General features: G+C 37.3%; 1 protein-coding gene and 1 long non-coding RNA gene across 2 annotated transcripts; one reads left to right on the top strand and one right to left on the bottom strand.

Moving 5' to 3' along the window:
- The first annotated feature begins 4,982 nt into the window (after positions 1–4,982).
- On the top strand, positions 4,983–13,761 carry LOC148846996 (uncharacterized). The gene is made up of 6 exons (XM_088949504.1): positions 4,983–5,430; positions 5,828–6,141; positions 6,435–6,524; positions 6,607–6,678; positions 6,994–7,110; positions 12,245–13,761. Exons 1-6 carry the CDS (start codon positions 5,109–5,111, stop codon positions 13,553–13,555), a joined length of 2,226 nt encoding a protein of 741 aa, XP_088805630.1. The 5' UTR covers positions 4,983–5,108; the 3' UTR covers positions 13,556–13,761.
- A 2,795-nt stretch (positions 13,762–16,556) lies between these two features.
- On the bottom strand, positions 16,557–18,025 carry LOC148846997 (uncharacterized). Its single transcript, XR_016101464.1, has 2 exons — positions 17,961–18,025; positions 16,557–17,813 (listed from the first exon to the last, which is right to left on the bottom strand). It is a non-coding gene; the product is annotated as an uncharacterized LOC148846997 (long non-coding RNA).

Here is an 18,025-nt window from a genome sequence, read left to right on the forward strand (position 1 = left end):
ATCTGTGAATTATCAAACTGAGAGGATTATGGATTCTTGGAAACTCTGTTTTATTCTTTGATAGATTTATTGGAAACTCTCGATGCACGATTTTTTCGTATCAAGATAGTTAATTTTGAACTGTTTGACGTGGAGCCTTTATGTGTATCTCTACTACACTAATCCTCTAACCCATTAAGTAGAAACAGTGTATAACACCCTACCCCTTTGGGCCAAAGATACATCATACATGTCAAAAGGTACCAATATCATACTATACGGTTTTCTGAAGTAGTTTGTTATAAATGGCATGCCAAGCATCATACCAGTATTGAATGCATGTCAATGATACCTAAGCAATATATATGTGGTGCTTTTGTTATTACATAATATATTTATGCAATTAAACAAATGATACTAATATAGTTTCCAATGGAGTCGATGTTATATCTATTTTCTCGCAAATGGTTTATTTGAGATGAATGCTATATGATAGTATTGGACAAACAATGAATGATACTAGAAACCAAGGTTTAAAGTATCCATACGTATCATTCCAGGACCTCTGATACATCCTTACAGTGGGTGTATCGGAGGTCTGACCAGTACAGGGAGTAGAGGAGACTTAAATCGGCCCCCTTGAACCGGTTGCGAAAAAAATAAAAAATAAAAGGCATGAAAAACTGTATTAATTCGCCTGATACACTCATACCGGCATGTCGATATTTTGAACCTTGCTAGAAACACATGATGTTTATAAGAATAGTAAATTATATTCATTAAACTAGATAGTACTGATGCCATTGATATTGGCATCATATTTTGGGCATTCTCAAGTGATTTTCTTTTGATGAATTTCTTAGTACTGGGATAATGTAAATGCACATTACAATAAAATGGTTTGAGTGCAATAAAACTATGGTACTTACACCATAACCTCCTATCAATCATCCCAGAACCAATTTCATCTCTTTCAAGACTTCAAGTAATAAGACTCGACACCAAATGAAGATTTTTATTTATAATTCAAATAAATAAAATAATGTGAATGAACAAATTTAACTTTTTATTACATGCATCAAAAGTAAGGCAAGGATCTGTTTTATAATAGTATAATTTTTTAATAGTTTGACAAGTTCAATCCATTTTTTGTGTATGTTCCATGAAATCTCATGTATTGTTTCAAAGTGGTTTTCATAAGTAAAGATGAAAAAAGTACAAATGGGTTTTGTGGCTAGCTCATGAAATGGTGGTCCTGTATTTGATGAAATTTTACAATTGGATTGTTGTTTTTATGTTATTTGAAGATACATAACTTCTTGTATCTTGATCATATAGAAATGGGTTTTGTAGGTTGAAGGAAGTTCTCGCTTATATAAATTTTCATTTTCACCTGGTTTTAGCTAAGCCCAGCCCAACCTTAAAAATTAAGACTAAAGCCCGAGCTCGGCCCAAGCCCGAACTATTTCGGCCTGGAAATGTGACCGAACTATGATGTGAAACAACATTGACAATTAGACCCGGGAATGCGACCGGAAGTTGAGGCTTGAGCGGCACTGTTGTCATGTTTTGGATATTTGACAAATAACAACGAAGACAATCAGACCCGGGAATGTGACCGGAATTTGAGGCTTGAGGGGCACTGTGGTCATGTTTTGGATATTTGACAAATAATAAGGGGTAAAATGAACATTTTCACTTTTCCCTTACGTTATATGAATCCAGAGAAAAGACAATGTCCAATTTTTCAAAAAAGTTAGAGGTACTTTAAGATAGGGGAACACTTATTAATACATCGCACGAAACGGGTACTTCAAGTATTTCATCCATTGTTTCATGTAATGTCTATCAAATTAAAATAGTCCGATATTATTATATTATTATATACTAACATTTGCATCATGACGATAATTTATATGGTGTTCATATCATCGTTGCCTATTGTACATGTAATATTATCATTTCATTATGAAATGATACTAACACAATATCAAGTTGATTTTAAAAGAAAAGGTTTCCATAAATTCAAAATATCAATGGTTTATGATGAATGATACTTTAACATATGTAAAATACCGAAAAAGCCCATGCTATTGCACAATATTGATCGATATCATTAGGGACGAAAATCTCCACCCTACCCAATGATGCCTGCCTTATTGGAACAAAATATGGGTTTTGGGATTTTACAATTTGTAGGTCCGATGTTAATCTAAATTTGGTCCTTTCAACCCACATATTGTTGGAAAAGCATATGGATTTTATGTATTAGGTGTTGAATTTAATAATATTTGAACTTTTTATGAAAGATAATTGATAATTTACATGTTTTAATCAAATGATTAGAATTTTTTTATATTTCTTCAAGTGATTTTACTTGTTTAATTTTTATATATAACAGGAATAATAGGAAATTAGATTGCACGTTTTGGACCAACATGCCAATCCAACCCACACGACCCTCAAACGCTTTGGGTAAGCTTGCATTTACATGTGCAATGATGGTCTAGAAAACCCAATCAATAAATTGTATTGAAGAATAATGACTAATATAGATCGAGCATTATTAACCCAAAAGGCAAAGAGAGCAAAATTTTGTTTAATTGTTAGAATTAGTATTTTTTGAAGTTTTAGTGAGATTTATATGTTTAAGTTTTACCTGAACCATGTAGAGAGAAACATGATGCTCGAGTTTGGGCTCAAGTTTGACAATGAAAATTGTAAATAAAAAATTATGTACATAAAATATTATACATATAAAAAATAAGAATTATACATGTAAAAGATTGTAATATAAAAAATATTTTTTCTTATACATATAAATAATTAAAATACTAAATATAATATAAACTAAATTAGGCTTGTAAGTTTTATGAGCAAATCTTCATTGGGCATGAACTCAGTTTAATCTATTTGAATCGAGATTTTTATGAACTGAGCCAAAATAGTTCATAATAGACTTGATTATTGTACAACCTAATTTTTCCAATCATCTGCTAGCAACTCCCTTTCCCTCCCTACTAAACAAAATTGAATTCTATATTTTTATTTGCCTATGCTCCTGTTTGGGTCATGGCTAAGTTGGCCCTATGAGACACGTGGTTGCCCAACTATCACCTTGTCATGTCATCCTAATTCGGCTACATCATAAGGATGAGCACAACTATGGATAAAGAGGAATAAGGAAGATGACTCCGCTAGGGAATGAGACTCTATCCCAAATACTTTGTCAGCTAATTTCAACTCGACAACCTCGAAAGTCCAATCTAACCAGGACACGGATCTTCAGGTATAAAAAGGTACTCCATGCTCGAAGTAAGGGATCCAATTTTTGACACCAGTGCTACTACTTAGCTTGGACCAGCATCCTTATAGCTTGGCCTGACCATCCACCACCTCTTACTGACTTAAGCGTTGGATTACTTACCCGGAGATAACTCCTCGGGCCTCTGACTTCTCCTTTCTTTATCACATGTCTTGAAGTGCGGCCTCATTCTTGTAATTCAACCATGCCCTGTTAGCAAAGACTATCTAGTTGCTCTCCTGAATTTGTGCACCACCTTAGATTGAGTAGCATCAACTCCATTTGAAAGGAGTACAAATACAAATATTTAAAGTGTAAAACCTTATATTTTTTATGTATTTGTGCTCCTTCTAAATTGAGCTATAAGTGCAAATATACATTCATAATAGGCCATCTTTGGAAGAAAATCTTTTGTCCAAGCTTTAAAATTCTTGGGCCAAATAGGCTAGAGAATAACCTTATCCCAATTGGGTTTAACTTTCAATCTTCACTTTAAATCGAAGTAAGAGGTTGAAGTTTTTTCTACAATTTATGTTGTGCATTTTACATGCTAACATCTCTCTGTTTTTTTTATTTTCTCAATTGTGAACCAAAAAGGATTGACACATGGATGATGGCTCGCTTGGCATGCTCAAATTTCTTTTTTACCCTAATTATCTCCGTTATCTGATTGGATTAATTGCATGGTGTCCCCACCCATATGGATCTGATGTGGATAGGAAAACTTTGGCTATCAGGGCCAACAGCGTTGAAAACATTCTTAGGAATGCCACGTTACTATGAATGTAGTGTAAAATAGTAATTGCCCTTTTTTCTTTTTAACCAAGAAGATAAAAATGGGCCTGAATGGCCGAATGAGTGAATGCCATCCCGTTCAACCTTTTTTTTTTAATTTTTTACTGTTATTACACCCTCAAAATCCTAAATCCACTGTCGAATTGGATAGGTGCCGGCTTGAAATTGATGCCAATTTATTGAGATCAGATCTGCTCCTTAGGTAGAGCGCCTCACAGGCACATCCCATCATGCATTGCATTGGGAACATCTTCCGTAATTATAAATTATTTTTAACGGGAGATGTTCTCAACGCACGATGGATGTGCATGTGAGGCGCCCAAGTATGAAGAGCCTGTTCTCAATTCACGGGCGAGTATGGGTGTTACGTTACAAAGGATTTTCGGACATCTGTAATTCAACGCGTTGGATTCAAACGTGAGAAGAACCAAAGTGTGTGAAGGGACAGATGTTCTTTCTATAATAGTTCACGCCACCGTGTGGGGTTACATCAGATATAATTCAGATGAGATCCCTGACCTGAAGCCGCTGTCCCAATCCCTATACGATTACGATGACGGGCACGGGCGACCTGCATTTCCATGGGGTCGATCTTGCGTTTCCACTCTTGAAGTGATGGAGTATGACCATCTCAACTACCGTAAGTGGGCAGCGAAGAGAGGAGTCCGAATCCGCTCGCGCTCCTTACTCATAGCATATTTCAACCGTACATCGGGATCATCTCCCGTATTTATTTGTTTATTAATAGGAGATGTTCCCAATACAGGGCAGGATGTAACTGTGAGGTCGGAGTGTGGATCGCTTTGTTAAGAACAGATCCCAAATCGGAAGAGAGAGGTCGAGTAGACGGATCGATCCCTTTTCGCAATTATCCCTATAAAACAACAATTCTTTATTTCATTGGTGGTATATATATACGAGAAAAGAAATCCACGATCCCTTTGCACTTCCCCACTGTAAAACTCTCTCCCTTTCGCTTTTAGGGTTTCTCTCTCTCTCTCTCTCATCAATTACATCTGCCGGCTCTCCGATGGCAGAAGATCTTCAGTTCGCATCTCGGACGGACAACAAGCGGAAGTACGAAGAAACACCCCCTCCACCTTCATCGGCTCCTCGTCGTTCCACTGGATTCTCCGCTCCGATCGCTTCGCCGTCACCCGATTCAACTCATGCCCATCCTCCTTCCTACAACAGTGTGCCCCCACCCGTTGATGAGATCCAACTCGCCAAGCAGCGAGCCCAGGAGATCGCAGCTCGTCTCTTCAGCAGCGCTGAAGCGAAGCGTCCGCGCGTCGAAAATGGAGGCGGCACAGATGAAACGAATGATAAGGGATTTAGCTCCGGTCCGACAGGTAATACCTCATTTCCCTTCCCCTCCATAGTTTCTCTTTCTTATTTTGTTTTATTTTTTATTAGGATTGAGTATTTCAACTTTTAAGTTGTGTCCTAGGGGTTTTTGAAAAGTTTAGGGTGATTCTGTTAAACTTTATGTATTGGTAAACGGGCGCCGCATATGATTGTCACATATTTTCCACTTATTCCTAGTTTTCTTTCTTTCCTTATATATATATATAGTTCAATTTACTTTGTACTGTTTTCTGCCATGGCTATTTGATTCTTGAGACGGTTTTTATCGTTTTGGAGAAATAAATTCGATTTCCGTGTAGTGTTGCTTTTGGAAATCACGAGGAATGCTGTATTTGGATTTAATTGCCATAAATTTCATTGAATCTTCCATCATGAATGCAGATCTTGGACAGAAGCCTCCTGGTCATCAAATTGTGAATTCCCAAGTTGGCATGGCCCCTCCTTCAGCGATGCCTGTAACGTATGGTTTTCAAGGAACAAGTAAAAAGATTGACATTCCAAATGGGAGGGTTGGTGTTATCATTGGTAAGGGTGGAGAAACAATCAAATACCTTCAGCTTCAGTCAGGAGCAAAGATTCAAGTAACTAGGGATATGGATGCCGATCCTAATTCTCTCACTAGAATGGTAGAACTAATGGGTACTCCAGAGCAAATAAGCAAAGCAGAACAGTTAATCAGTGATGTTCTAGCCGAGGTAATTCAACCTAACCAAGTATAGGCATGGTGGATAATGCATGCTTCCAGTTTACACTTACCAAGATGGAGTATTTCAATAAGAAGTATATGCAGTGAACAAGGGCCAGCTAAAAATTAGTTCTTTGTCGACTTATTGTCTAGTTTGAGAGTACGCAGTTCCTCACAGAAATATTAATATGAGTTACCTAATGTATGGAAAATGGAAGCTCCTTGTTATTAAGATTGTAACGAGTGTTCAGTTTTTTTCGCTTATTCCATTAGTTTCATTTCTTTATTAAATTATGGATGCAGGCTGAAGCAGGGGGTTCTGGCATAGTATCCCGAAGATTTGCAGGGCAACCTGGAGCTGAGCAATTTATAATGAAAGTCCCGAATAACAAGGTTTGCAGTAAAGAAACAATATGCATTTTTATGTTCTTATTAATTGAGTCTGGATTATCTATAATATGCACCTATTCCTCAGGTTGGTTTAATCATTGGTAAAGGAGGTGAGACAATAAAGAATATGCAAGCTAGGACAGGAGCTCGTATTCAGGTGCATAAGTTACTCTTGATGATCGAACTTTTTTTTTAATCTATGGCTATGGGTTATTAATTTAGCTACCTTCAAGAAGATGAATGGCTGTAATCAGGCTTCATCTTTATTTGCTTGTTATGTTTTTCACAATTCTCCAATTTATATTTTCACTTAACATGCTTGATAGCGTAGTCTATCTATCAAGAAAACATGCTTGATAGTGTAATACATAGATTTTTTTCTCCCATCTCTTTCCCATGATTCCAAATGATCTGTGTATTGAATTATGTTTATATTATGGTTTTGTTGGACCTCTTGTTACCTCTTCTCCAGCTGATACCATTGCATCTGCCTCCTGGTGATACTTCAACGGAAAGAACTGTACAAATAGACGGCACTAAAGAACAAATTGAATCTGCAAAACAATTGGTCAATGAAGTTGTCAGTGAGGTATGTGTGGGGCCCCAATTTTATTCTGAATTGCATGTAATCAATTTGTTAGTTGTTCTTGTTGCCTAGGTTTTATCTAATTATGCTTATAAAGGAACACTGTGGTCAGATATGAATGGTTGCAGCCAATGGCATGTGCACTGTTATGCTTTAGATTACATTGCATGATTTTATTTTTCAACTCTATACATTAGATGCCGATGTTTTTTTATCAGCTGGATGTCTATATTATTTTTTTTATTGATGATGCTTATGCTTTTTTATGTCAGTATAATTGCCTTTGCACTTAACGTTCTATGCATCTGTACTTGCTTGATTGCGAATTTTAAATTCTATTCTGTAGTAGTGTGAACAAACATGTGTTTTTTGCTTGTAGCAATATTTATGTTAGAGAAAGGGTCATGGAAGTTATACTGCAAATTTGTTCCCCAGATATTAGGGGAATGTTCCTGAGTTTTTTTGCCAGCAATGCCTAATATCTGACATTGATATTGTTAGTTTATTAGGATGGTGGAGTTGTAAAATTTTGGACCGCTACTTCCTCTTTTGTTTTGTTACGCAAGACAAAATGCAACTTTATGGTATATTTATTGACCTATTTATATGTGACAGTTACTGCATTTGTTCACATTGTAACATCTAAAAGTAAATTTGATAATACACTTGTCCATTCAACTTCTTTGGTCACGATTACCTTCTAAACCTTTTCTTATGCTATTATGTTATATTTACATTTTCTTAATATAATTGCCTGCATATGCAGAACGATAAGGTTGCTATAGTGCAAATAATGCCCATGTTTCCAATGTTCCATACTGATAACCGGTGGTTGTAACTTCTCTATATGCTCTTTGTGCACATATTACTTCCCTACCTTGTAATTTATCAGATTAAGTTGTGTCCTTGACTCCTTGTCTGTAGACTATACAACTGAGAGGGTGTCATGGTGCATGGGTGCCTCCTAAACACATTTATACGTTGGTTGTAGGTACTGATTTTTTTTTTGGTTCTGGTGGTTCTCATTATCTATTATCCTTGAAGGTTCAATGTGCCTTCTGATTTGGAAATCTGTAGTAATTGTTGCTTGGTTGGGGCTTCTGTGGAATTTTCTTTTATAGCGTGTGTTTTATTACTCTTTCATGTTCCTTGATTTATTCTCATTCATCCCAAAATCTTGGCAATTCCCTTCTCCTACAATGGCATATCTTGGCCTGAAGCTGTATTACTAGTACTATGTTATTATTTATTTATCAACATTTGCTTGATTTCTCTACCTGGCAGGGGATTTCCAATCTTCTGTTTATGGATTAGGTTCATAGATTTAAACATCGTGCTTTTGTAAGATGCGGGTGCTAATGTTTATCTGATTTAACATTTTCTTGTTTTGCAAGAATCTTTAGCTACCCAATAACATTTGTTTCTTGTATCTGATGCTTTATCCAGTAGTACCTTCTGGAACTGTTCTTGGTTTCTGTGGTCCTGCTGGCTTTTGGATATTTATATCCTAACATTCTTCTCTTATACCTTTATGATTTTCTATATCAAATGGGGTTTCTTTTGAGTTTATTGTGTTCTCTTATTTCTTTTATTCTGAGGATGCATGAGGATTGGGAATGTTCTAGGCACAATATTGGTGATACTTGTGTGCATACTACATGGTACCACTGGGGAAGAAATCACTTGGTAACTTGGTATCTTATAGGCAATGTTCACTTTGGATGAAAGAGCTGGGCTTTTATAGTGCTTATTTTTCTTTGAGATGACACCACCTAGTCCTATCTTGTTGAGTTCCATTTAGGGTCTTGCTAATCAGATCGTCTCTTCTGAGCCATATCCACCTTGTTCTCTTGTAGGTGTAATTATGATTAAATCTTGAGATGTTAACCTGCAATATGAATGATTAAATTGCTAGAATGCATTGTCTTCTTGCATCTGCAGTACCTTTTATAGACATCCTAACTGAAGTGGTTCATGGAGATGTATGGAGATTTGGTCGACAAGTGTTACTTTCATGTGTTGGACATGCCTGGTCTTGGAAGCTTTTGTGATGGAAAGTGATATGTATACTAAGCTGCAGTTGGTGCTTTTTGCTGGATTTATGGAATCTTCAATTCTGCGAAGCAGGTCCCACATTCATGTTGCCATTAAGGTTATTGAATTTTTTCAGACTGTAGTTTTAGTCAGGGTTTTCTGCTGGATTAATGGAATCTTCAATTATGCGAAGCAGGTCTCATGTTCTTGTCTCTATTGGGGTTATTAAATTATCAAATGCCTTGTGATTTTCCTAGATGTATATGAATCAAGCCTTACGGTCATTCTTACGTGGATCATTGGATTTCAAGTGAACTGTTAATGGAATAATAGTATTAGGGTATCCAGAATAACTGTATTTCTTATGTGCACTATTTGACTTTGGGAATTATTGTAGGATTAGCTTCTCTTGGTACTACATTATTAATCCTAATTTTTGGAGTTGATATGGCATGGCCTTGGTATGTGTTTGTTGCTTATAAGTGGTCTTCTGAGGGAGAAGCTCCTAGATTTGCTGTTGGCATTTATTGGAAATGAGACTTCATTTTCAAGCTTAAGATGATTAGACATCAAGAATATTTACTTGTAGTGTATATGATTAGAATATTCATTGTCAAGGTCTTGCTCTTTCTTGTTAGTTAATTTTGGCATTGTAATAAAGTTGTGGAAGCACAATTTAAAATTTCTTTGTACTTTTAGGTGAATTTGTATGTTCAGCTATGCTGAATTTGAGGAAGGAAATTGGTAACCGAATCCTTTCTGACCGATAAATTTGATCTTATGGTATATTTTATCTATATAATTCTCTATATTGAGAAACTTGTTTGTTGAATTTGGTTCTGTTTATATCTATCATTTGTAAGTTTTGTTCTGTTAATATCTCTTATGTACATCCTTCCCATTTTTGAATACAAATTACTTTTCCTAAAAGTTTTATTCTTACTTCTTAAGACTTTTTAAGATATTTAAATCTGTTTTTTGAATTAAGGGAAACCCACGGCTTAATCTATTTCTTTATTAACACTGTTTTTTGGATGTGGGTTGTGGCATTGTTGCTCTCTAGAAGGTTGGGGTGGGATTCTTGCTTTTGGGCGAGTTGTTAGCATTAAATTTTTGTTAATTAATTGCTTATAAAAATGCTTCTCATCCTATTGGTCCAAGCCTGGAAACAAATTTTCATTTATTTTCTTTGGGCTATTGTCTTAGTAGTTATTAATTAATTCTAATGCCTCATTATAACCTTTTTTTTTTGTCTCACATGTTATCATGCTGAGAGATTTCTATTTTCTTTTTCTTATATTATCCATTTCTATTGGTGTTAATGCTAATCCATCATTTGTGTGGCTGGGAGTTGATCTATTTTCCTTGCATTCTGTTGAAACACCACATTATGATGGAAGTCATTTACTCCCATCTCAGTTTGTTTACCTTTTGCTCTGCATGGAACCAAATGCTTTGTTGGCTCCACATTGTCTTGATATCCAATGGTGGGTTTTGGCTTTGTAAAGAGACCCATCCTCTGTATTGGGTTTGAGTGATTTTCAGATGGTACAACCTGTCTGTTGTTTTACATTGAGTTTTTGGCCACATATTGCAATTTTTTTTCTTGGTGGCAAGCCTTTTCTTTGGCAGGCATTATTCAGATGCAGCTTTTGGTTCAATTCTACTTGTTTTGGAGGTGTGCAGAATTTGGTTGATGATTTGTGACCCTTAGAAATGCCATTTTTTCTTCTAATCTAACACTATCTAACTCAGATCTTGTTATTGTGGCCTTAGAACTGTCATTTTTTCTTCTAATCTAACACTATCTAACTCAGATGTTGTTAGTGCTATCCCTTCTCATCTTATTGATACCACCTCAAGTTGGACCTGTTTGACTATCCTCAGGTAGAGTGTTCACCTTGTTTAGCCTTTCATTTTTTCCTGGAAGGTGGTTAATATTTGTCCCATCTTGTCTCTCTAGATAATTTTGTTATAAAGAAACATTAACTCGCTCACCAAAAGAAAAAAGAAACACTGACTCAGGACTTGTTTCATCTTCTTCTTTGTCTCAAGTAAGATCGGTTCAAAGACACTTGTTCAGTTGAAAACTTTTACCTTGTCAACTTTTCTCGTTTTTTAGTTGATGTGTAAACATTTCCCCCCCACATGGTTATTTTTTTATACTCTACAACTAAAATGTTACACTAAAAACTGAGGTCTGAAGTCTGTTTTCATATTCTTTCATTCTATGTATATTCTTGCTGCCTCTCTTACAGGATTAATTTTGTGCCAAAACTATGGACCTCCCTATTGTGTGTTTGCTTTATTCATGTACTATATCTTTGCCTTTGTCATGTCATAGATGTCTGGTTTCAGGTTAACATCTCTGCTTGTCTAGTGGAATATGCTGTCTTGCAAGTCAAGATAAAAGTCCTATGATTTTTCTGTTCCATTTCTTGTTCTTTTTTATCTATAACTGAAGAATTAGGAACGGTTTTGGGATCTTATATTCAATTGATCAGGTTTTATGTTATACAAGGAGAGAAGCCATAGGCGCTGCTTTGGATGTTGGGGAAGATATTGATCTAATCATAAACAACCAATCTTAAGTTTATCTGTATCTTATAATACTTCTCCAGGCTAGTGTTATTCTTTTCTGCCATGTGCCATTTTTTTATTTGTGTTTTGCTCTTGTTGATAATAATGCATGTAACTTGATGCTAAGGGCAAGGAATTTGAAAAACTTGTTACCTCTTAGCAAGAGATAGCATTGTCTCTGCTTTTTTATGTCAAGCACTTTTGTAGCTTTTGCCACTATTCCTTTCGTACCCATTCACTTCATGTTGAGAGAGGATGGGCATCTGCTGGCGTAACCCGAATAGTTCACCACCAGTGCGGTATGTAGGCGTCTTTACCCTCTTAATGCGAATATGCATATGCCTTATATCAATCTTCATTCTAGTTGGCTTTTCACTAGCTTCATGTTTCTTTATGCTGATTATTAAGGTTTGAATCTGGCTGGTGGTAGTTGCTTTACATATTTCATGTGTTAGTGTTCTCTCTGTTGCTTGTGTGTGCAAAAAGGTTCTCTTGGTTCATATGCATAAACAATTCTGTGCAGAATCGTGTTAGAAATCCAACAATGGCAGGAGGATATCCTCAGCAAGGCTATCGGCCTCCACGTCCTCCGACGAATTGGGGTCCACCTGGAGCACCACCAATGCAGCAACCTGGCCATGGCTACATGCAGCCTGGAACTTATCCGGGGGCACCACCTCAGTATAACATGTCTCAGCCACCTTATGCTGGCTATCCACCACAGCAAACATCATCTGGAGGTTATTCTTCTGGATGGGACCAAACACCTGTTCCACCAAGTCAGCAAACCACTCAAGGTGGTGGGTACGACTACTACAACCAACAACCTCCATCACAGCAGCAACAACAAACTCAAGGAGGGCCTTCAAATCCTGCTGATAACTCTAGTTACACTTATGGTCAACCACCAACTTCTGGTTATAATCAGCAAGGTTCTTATGGAGAATCAAGTTATACTCAGCCACCTGCTGGGCAACAAGGCTATCCGCAGGATGGTTATGGTGGTGGTTACCATGCACCAGCACCTCAACCAGGGTATGGGCAGGCGCAATCAAATCCACAGCCAGGATATGACCAGCCACAAAGCTATTCATCAGGACCAACCTACGGAAGTGTGGGTACCACAGCACAAGATGGAACTGCAGCATCTTATGGAGCACAAGGGGGTCCTACCCAAGTTCCTGCAGGACAAGTCCCTCCACCTGTACCACCTCCAGCTGCACCCCAGCAAGGATATACTGGTCAACAGACAAGTAACACACCCCCAAGCTATCCCTCACAGCAGCCGGGTTATGGAATGCCCCCAACTTCACAGCCAGGTTATGGAAACCAACCACAGACTGGCTATGGGCAGTCTACACCGCTTACCCAGCCAAGCTATGTACCACCTCAGTCTCAGAAGGCACCCCCTAGTCAACCGTATGGACAGGCCCAACAGCAGCCTCCATCCACCCAGGGAGCATATGTTCAGCCAGTAGCTGGTCAACCCTGTTATTCGCATTCCCAGCCACCTCCAACACAACCATGCTATGCTCAACCAGATCATCGTGCTCCACCATCTGGCTTTGGGTCAGCTGGTCCTCAGGCAGGCTATGGCCAGCAGCCTTATGGTGTACCACCAGCATCTGCTCAGCCTGGTTATGGGCAGCAGCAGCAGCAGCCTCCGCTGGCATACAGTGATTCCTATGGTGGTGGTTATTCACAGCCTTCTGCTTATTCTACTGACAGTGCTGCTGGAGGGAGTGCTCATGGGACTTACGATGCAGCTCCAGGTTCTCAGGCTGTTCCGCCCGTTCAGCAGAGTGGTGTTGCAAAAGCCTCTCCTCAAAGTTGATATTTTGTGGTTAGAATTACCTTGCTGATTTATTATTGGATGTGTTCTGAATACAGGTCTTAGGTTAGGTTTAGGGATATTTCAGCAGGTGGTGGGCAAAGTCGGTTAGTTGGCTTATTTTGTTGGGATTGTTGAGTTGTTTTTTATGATTGTACCTGATTTTTAGCTACTGTATTACAAGTCATGTTTGGCAGGGCTTAAAACAAGTGTTAGCGTTTATTGCATTTTACAAGCCAAAAGCAAACGCAAAAAGTGTTTAGTGGAATAGCAGTAGGGAGCCCATTAGAAAAATTCAAGAAGGGCTTGTATTCCATCCTGGTTTTGCCCATTTAAGTTTTTCTTAATACCCAGGAAGCCCATCTTTTTCACTTTTCATTTCCATCTTTTTTTTTACTAAAATTGGTTAAATCATTAATAACGACATTCTAAAATGAAGACAATGAATAATGTTTTCGTTGGCATTTTGAAATGTTCTTAGATCTCAAATGCAGAAGACATCATGTGCTTCAGATAAACTGACAGGGTACTAAAATGTGTCATTTAGGTCCCGAAGAGAGAACCATGGTTGGTTCTTGATCCCGAATTTGCATTGTGACACATAGTCACAGACATCTAACATCTGTCATCCGGTGGTGGGTCCCATGTTCAAAATATTGCAATGCATTAGCGAATATCGTATGATACTTGTCCTTTCAACGTTATTAATAATCCGTCTGTCGTAGCCATATCCTTCGATACGTACCGGTTTATGTTGTTAACTTGTCATTGAATAAAGGAAGTCTAAGATCAATCTCGATTCTCGACTTATATAGTAATAAAAGATGAGTAATGTTGATAGTTAATGGAGTCATTAACTAATATTAAACTAATGAATATTGATGGTGAAAAGAACTTTTTACTAGGGGTGTCTACACGGTTCAGTTAAATGCACCATGACATTTTATTTTAGTAAATTGAACCCGTGGTATCGATTTTTTCATTTCTCTAAATCGAAATTGAATCGGTACTACTAGTTAATCGGTCCGTTGGTTTTGATTTTTGACCGGTTTGATTTTTTGGTTTTTTATATTTATAATATATATTATACAAATATATATATAATATTATATTATAAATAATATATAATAAATAATATAATTTGAAAAATATATAATATAATTATAAATATAATATAAGTATATATTTGTTATATATGATGAATATATATTTATATATGAAACATGTGACGTATATTAAAAATATATAAAATATACATAAAAATATATATACCAGTCGATTTAGTTAATCGTTTGTTTTTTTTGTAGGTTAACCGAAAATCAAACCGGTCCTTCAATTTTTCAAAAATCCTGAACCGAAATCAAACCGATTGATTCAATTAACCGCATTTTATAGTTCAATTTTTCAATTTTTTATTTTTCATGGACACCCCTACTTTTTAGCAAGCATTTGATACCTTAAACCGGCATATATCAACCATTGTCAACTTCCCATTCAATTCCATTACACTATTGACTTACTGCTGCAAAATGTGTTACCATTAACAAACCTCTTGTCACCAACACACTACAGACCACACCACAACTTAGACTCGGTGACAAAAATCTTATTTTCCAACCACTTGTTCTAGCCAACATTGCCTCAGCCTTATATAAACCCATTTATTTTATAGTTGCTGCTAACAAGATCTCTATATGGCGTACTGCATGTCCAATGACTTCAAAACTTTGTGGTCTTTAGTAGATCCCAAGGCATGCATGGTTTTATATGGGTTTTTTCTTTATAAAAGGGCTTCTCCAAAACTTAAGAAGCCCAAAGCCCAAAATTTATGGTTTCTTCTAAACCGGCCTTTTTTTTTTACATTTTTTTTTACCAAATGCCAATTCAGGGTTTTTTGGGTGCTTTTGGCTTTTAATAATAAGCAAATAAGTGCTTAATATAAGCACTTGCAAACACAGTAATGGCCAATGGGTAACAAATTTGATGCCATCCAACTTCTCTTCCATAACCTTTTTGACAAAGTTTGGCCTTAAAAATCTTGTAGACTTACACATCTTCCTTGGCAGAAGTACTACACTGCAAGTCTCTCATAATGTAAATACATATTGGATGTTTTGAAATGTACATTTCTGAATGGGTCCAGACTAATTTCAACTCCGATTGCTATCAATAGCATGCTCTCCAAACTCTCTAGGCAACTACTAGTAGATCCAACTGAATATAAAAACATTTTTGGCACAAAATACGCTTGATCATGGCCCTTCCTTTTTATCATCTCACTTCTACACTTCAGCCTTAAGTGTGCCAATTAAGCTTGTTGCCTAAGTTGGTTTTGCTATTTTTATTGGCCATAACTTTGTCTCTTGGAATGCATGCATATAGTGCACAATCACACATTCAAGTAATGAGTCTGAGTTCAAATCCCTAAGCCAACACCGCAAGAGAAAACGCTTGGTCTCTCCTCTAAGAACTAGGCTCCCCTTCTCAATGAGCACTGATTATTTGGTCTGATAACACCAATGTCACTTACCTAGCAGCAAGCCTTGTGTGACATATTCACAGAAACCACATTGAAATGGCCTCCACTACATTAGGGATAGTGTCCTATGGAAATTACTTGAAGTTCAGCACAGATCAATTAGCTGAGTTTTCACAAAAAGGCTCGAGGATCAAGTCTTAAGTGAGGTTGCTGAATAGATTTTTATTTTCTATATGCCCTTCATGTGAAATCCAATTGGACTTGAAGCATAGACAAGTACGTGCCCGTTCATATTTTGTGCTGAAACTTAATTAATTATAATAGGATGAGGATGAGGAGGATTGAACACTACACCACTAGCGGCCATTTGATAACAATTGAATGGCTAAACTGAAAAACTTATCATTTAGTATTTTCTTATTAATTATTAACATTATTTAATTTTTGAATTTTATTAGCTTTATTATGAATATTTTATTGAAAAAATTTCCAATCAGTACCCTGTACTTTGGCTCGAGTAACAACTTGACCCCTGAACTTCAAAATGCGACAATTCAGTACCTAAACTTTCCACATGCGACAATCTGGAACATGTTATTAATAGACCATCAACCAACATTATCACGTGATACCATATGTGAATTAAATAATTAAAAATGCCAAATATACCCTTATTGATAATTATTAGACCATTTTACCCTTTCTCTTTAAGCAAATAAAAGAAGGATAATCTTCAGTCTTGGGTTGGAAGACCGAAGGAGGACCTCTGATGTCCATTGCTGAGTGCGCGGATGGCTCCCTATTATCTTAACAGCTTACACTATAAACCATAAGTCTTCGACATCGATCTCAACCACGCTTATATTGTTGGGTATCTCCCACCTGAGCTTGGCCTCTCAACGAATCTGACTCTTTTCCACCTCAACTCCAACAATTTCTACGGCATCATACCTTTCAGCGTCTCAAGTTGCTCTATGAGCTTGACCTCAACAACAACCGCTTCGTCGGTCGGTTCCCCAACGTCGTCAAATGAGCGAAACTCAACTCGAAGAAACGTGCTGACATATAGTACTTGGAGAAAGATTGAAAGAATATGGATAATGTATTGGAATGGATCCTCCATTCAAAGTTCAAAGTCCAAACCTCAAACTAGGCGATTATGCAGTTTATGTCAGGTCATGTTTTCAACATCATTCACCAAATATTTTCTACGTTTAGTCAGGAGTTGCTCCAAGATAGAGTCATAGTTCTGACATAGGAGCCAGAACCCAAACCTTGTTGTGTATCTTCTCTTGGTTCCCTAGTTTAGGTACATAGGAACGAACTCGGTGGAGTGAGTGTTGGCTACTTTCAAGAGGTAGAGAAGGGAGCTGTGGTTTTGCTCTAGAAATGGAATGTTCTCGGTCGTCAGGCAGAGGAGAGAGCTGAGAAGGGTAAGGAAAAAGACAAGGAAGGTGGAGTCGGCAAGATGCAAATAATAGTTAAAGATTGTGATGCGGCTTCTGTTCATGTTGATCTTATTCTAGAAAAATAATAAAAAAATACCCTGGTTGCCTCCTCCGGCGCCGACAATAAGAGTCATCTTCTCCGACAATGGTTGAGTTAAAAACAGGGGGTACTAGCAGTAGATGTGATTTCTTCCAACGGTTTCTTCCAAAATACACAGAGAAGCTGATGAGGATCAAAATTGACCACAAGGGCAAAGACGGAAAGTTGTTGGAGTAGGGTGTCACCTCGTCTTAGAGTGTTAAATCGGTTCAACACCTCGACTATAAGAGAGACCTGCAACCATAAGAGATGTCAAAGGCCCCGGGTGATCTCAGTGGCGTGAAATCTAAGTAATCGCCAAGGGAAAATAAAGTGAGTTAGAGAGATTGTGAGGAAAATTGGAGAGCTATATGTGATGAGTTGAAGAGCTCGTAGGGGGACCTGGAGAGCTCCATGTGTTGAGGTGTCCGGCGTGCCTTATTCATAGTAGTGTACTACCATGTTCA

The sequence above is a fragment of the Nelumbo lutea genome, chromosome 6 (assembly GCF_056320005.1).
Source record: "Nelumbo lutea isolate HS-2025 chromosome 6, American lotus-T2T, whole genome shotgun sequence".
NCBI lineage: Eukaryota > Viridiplantae > Streptophyta > Magnoliopsida > Proteales > Nelumbonaceae > Nelumbo > Nelumbo lutea.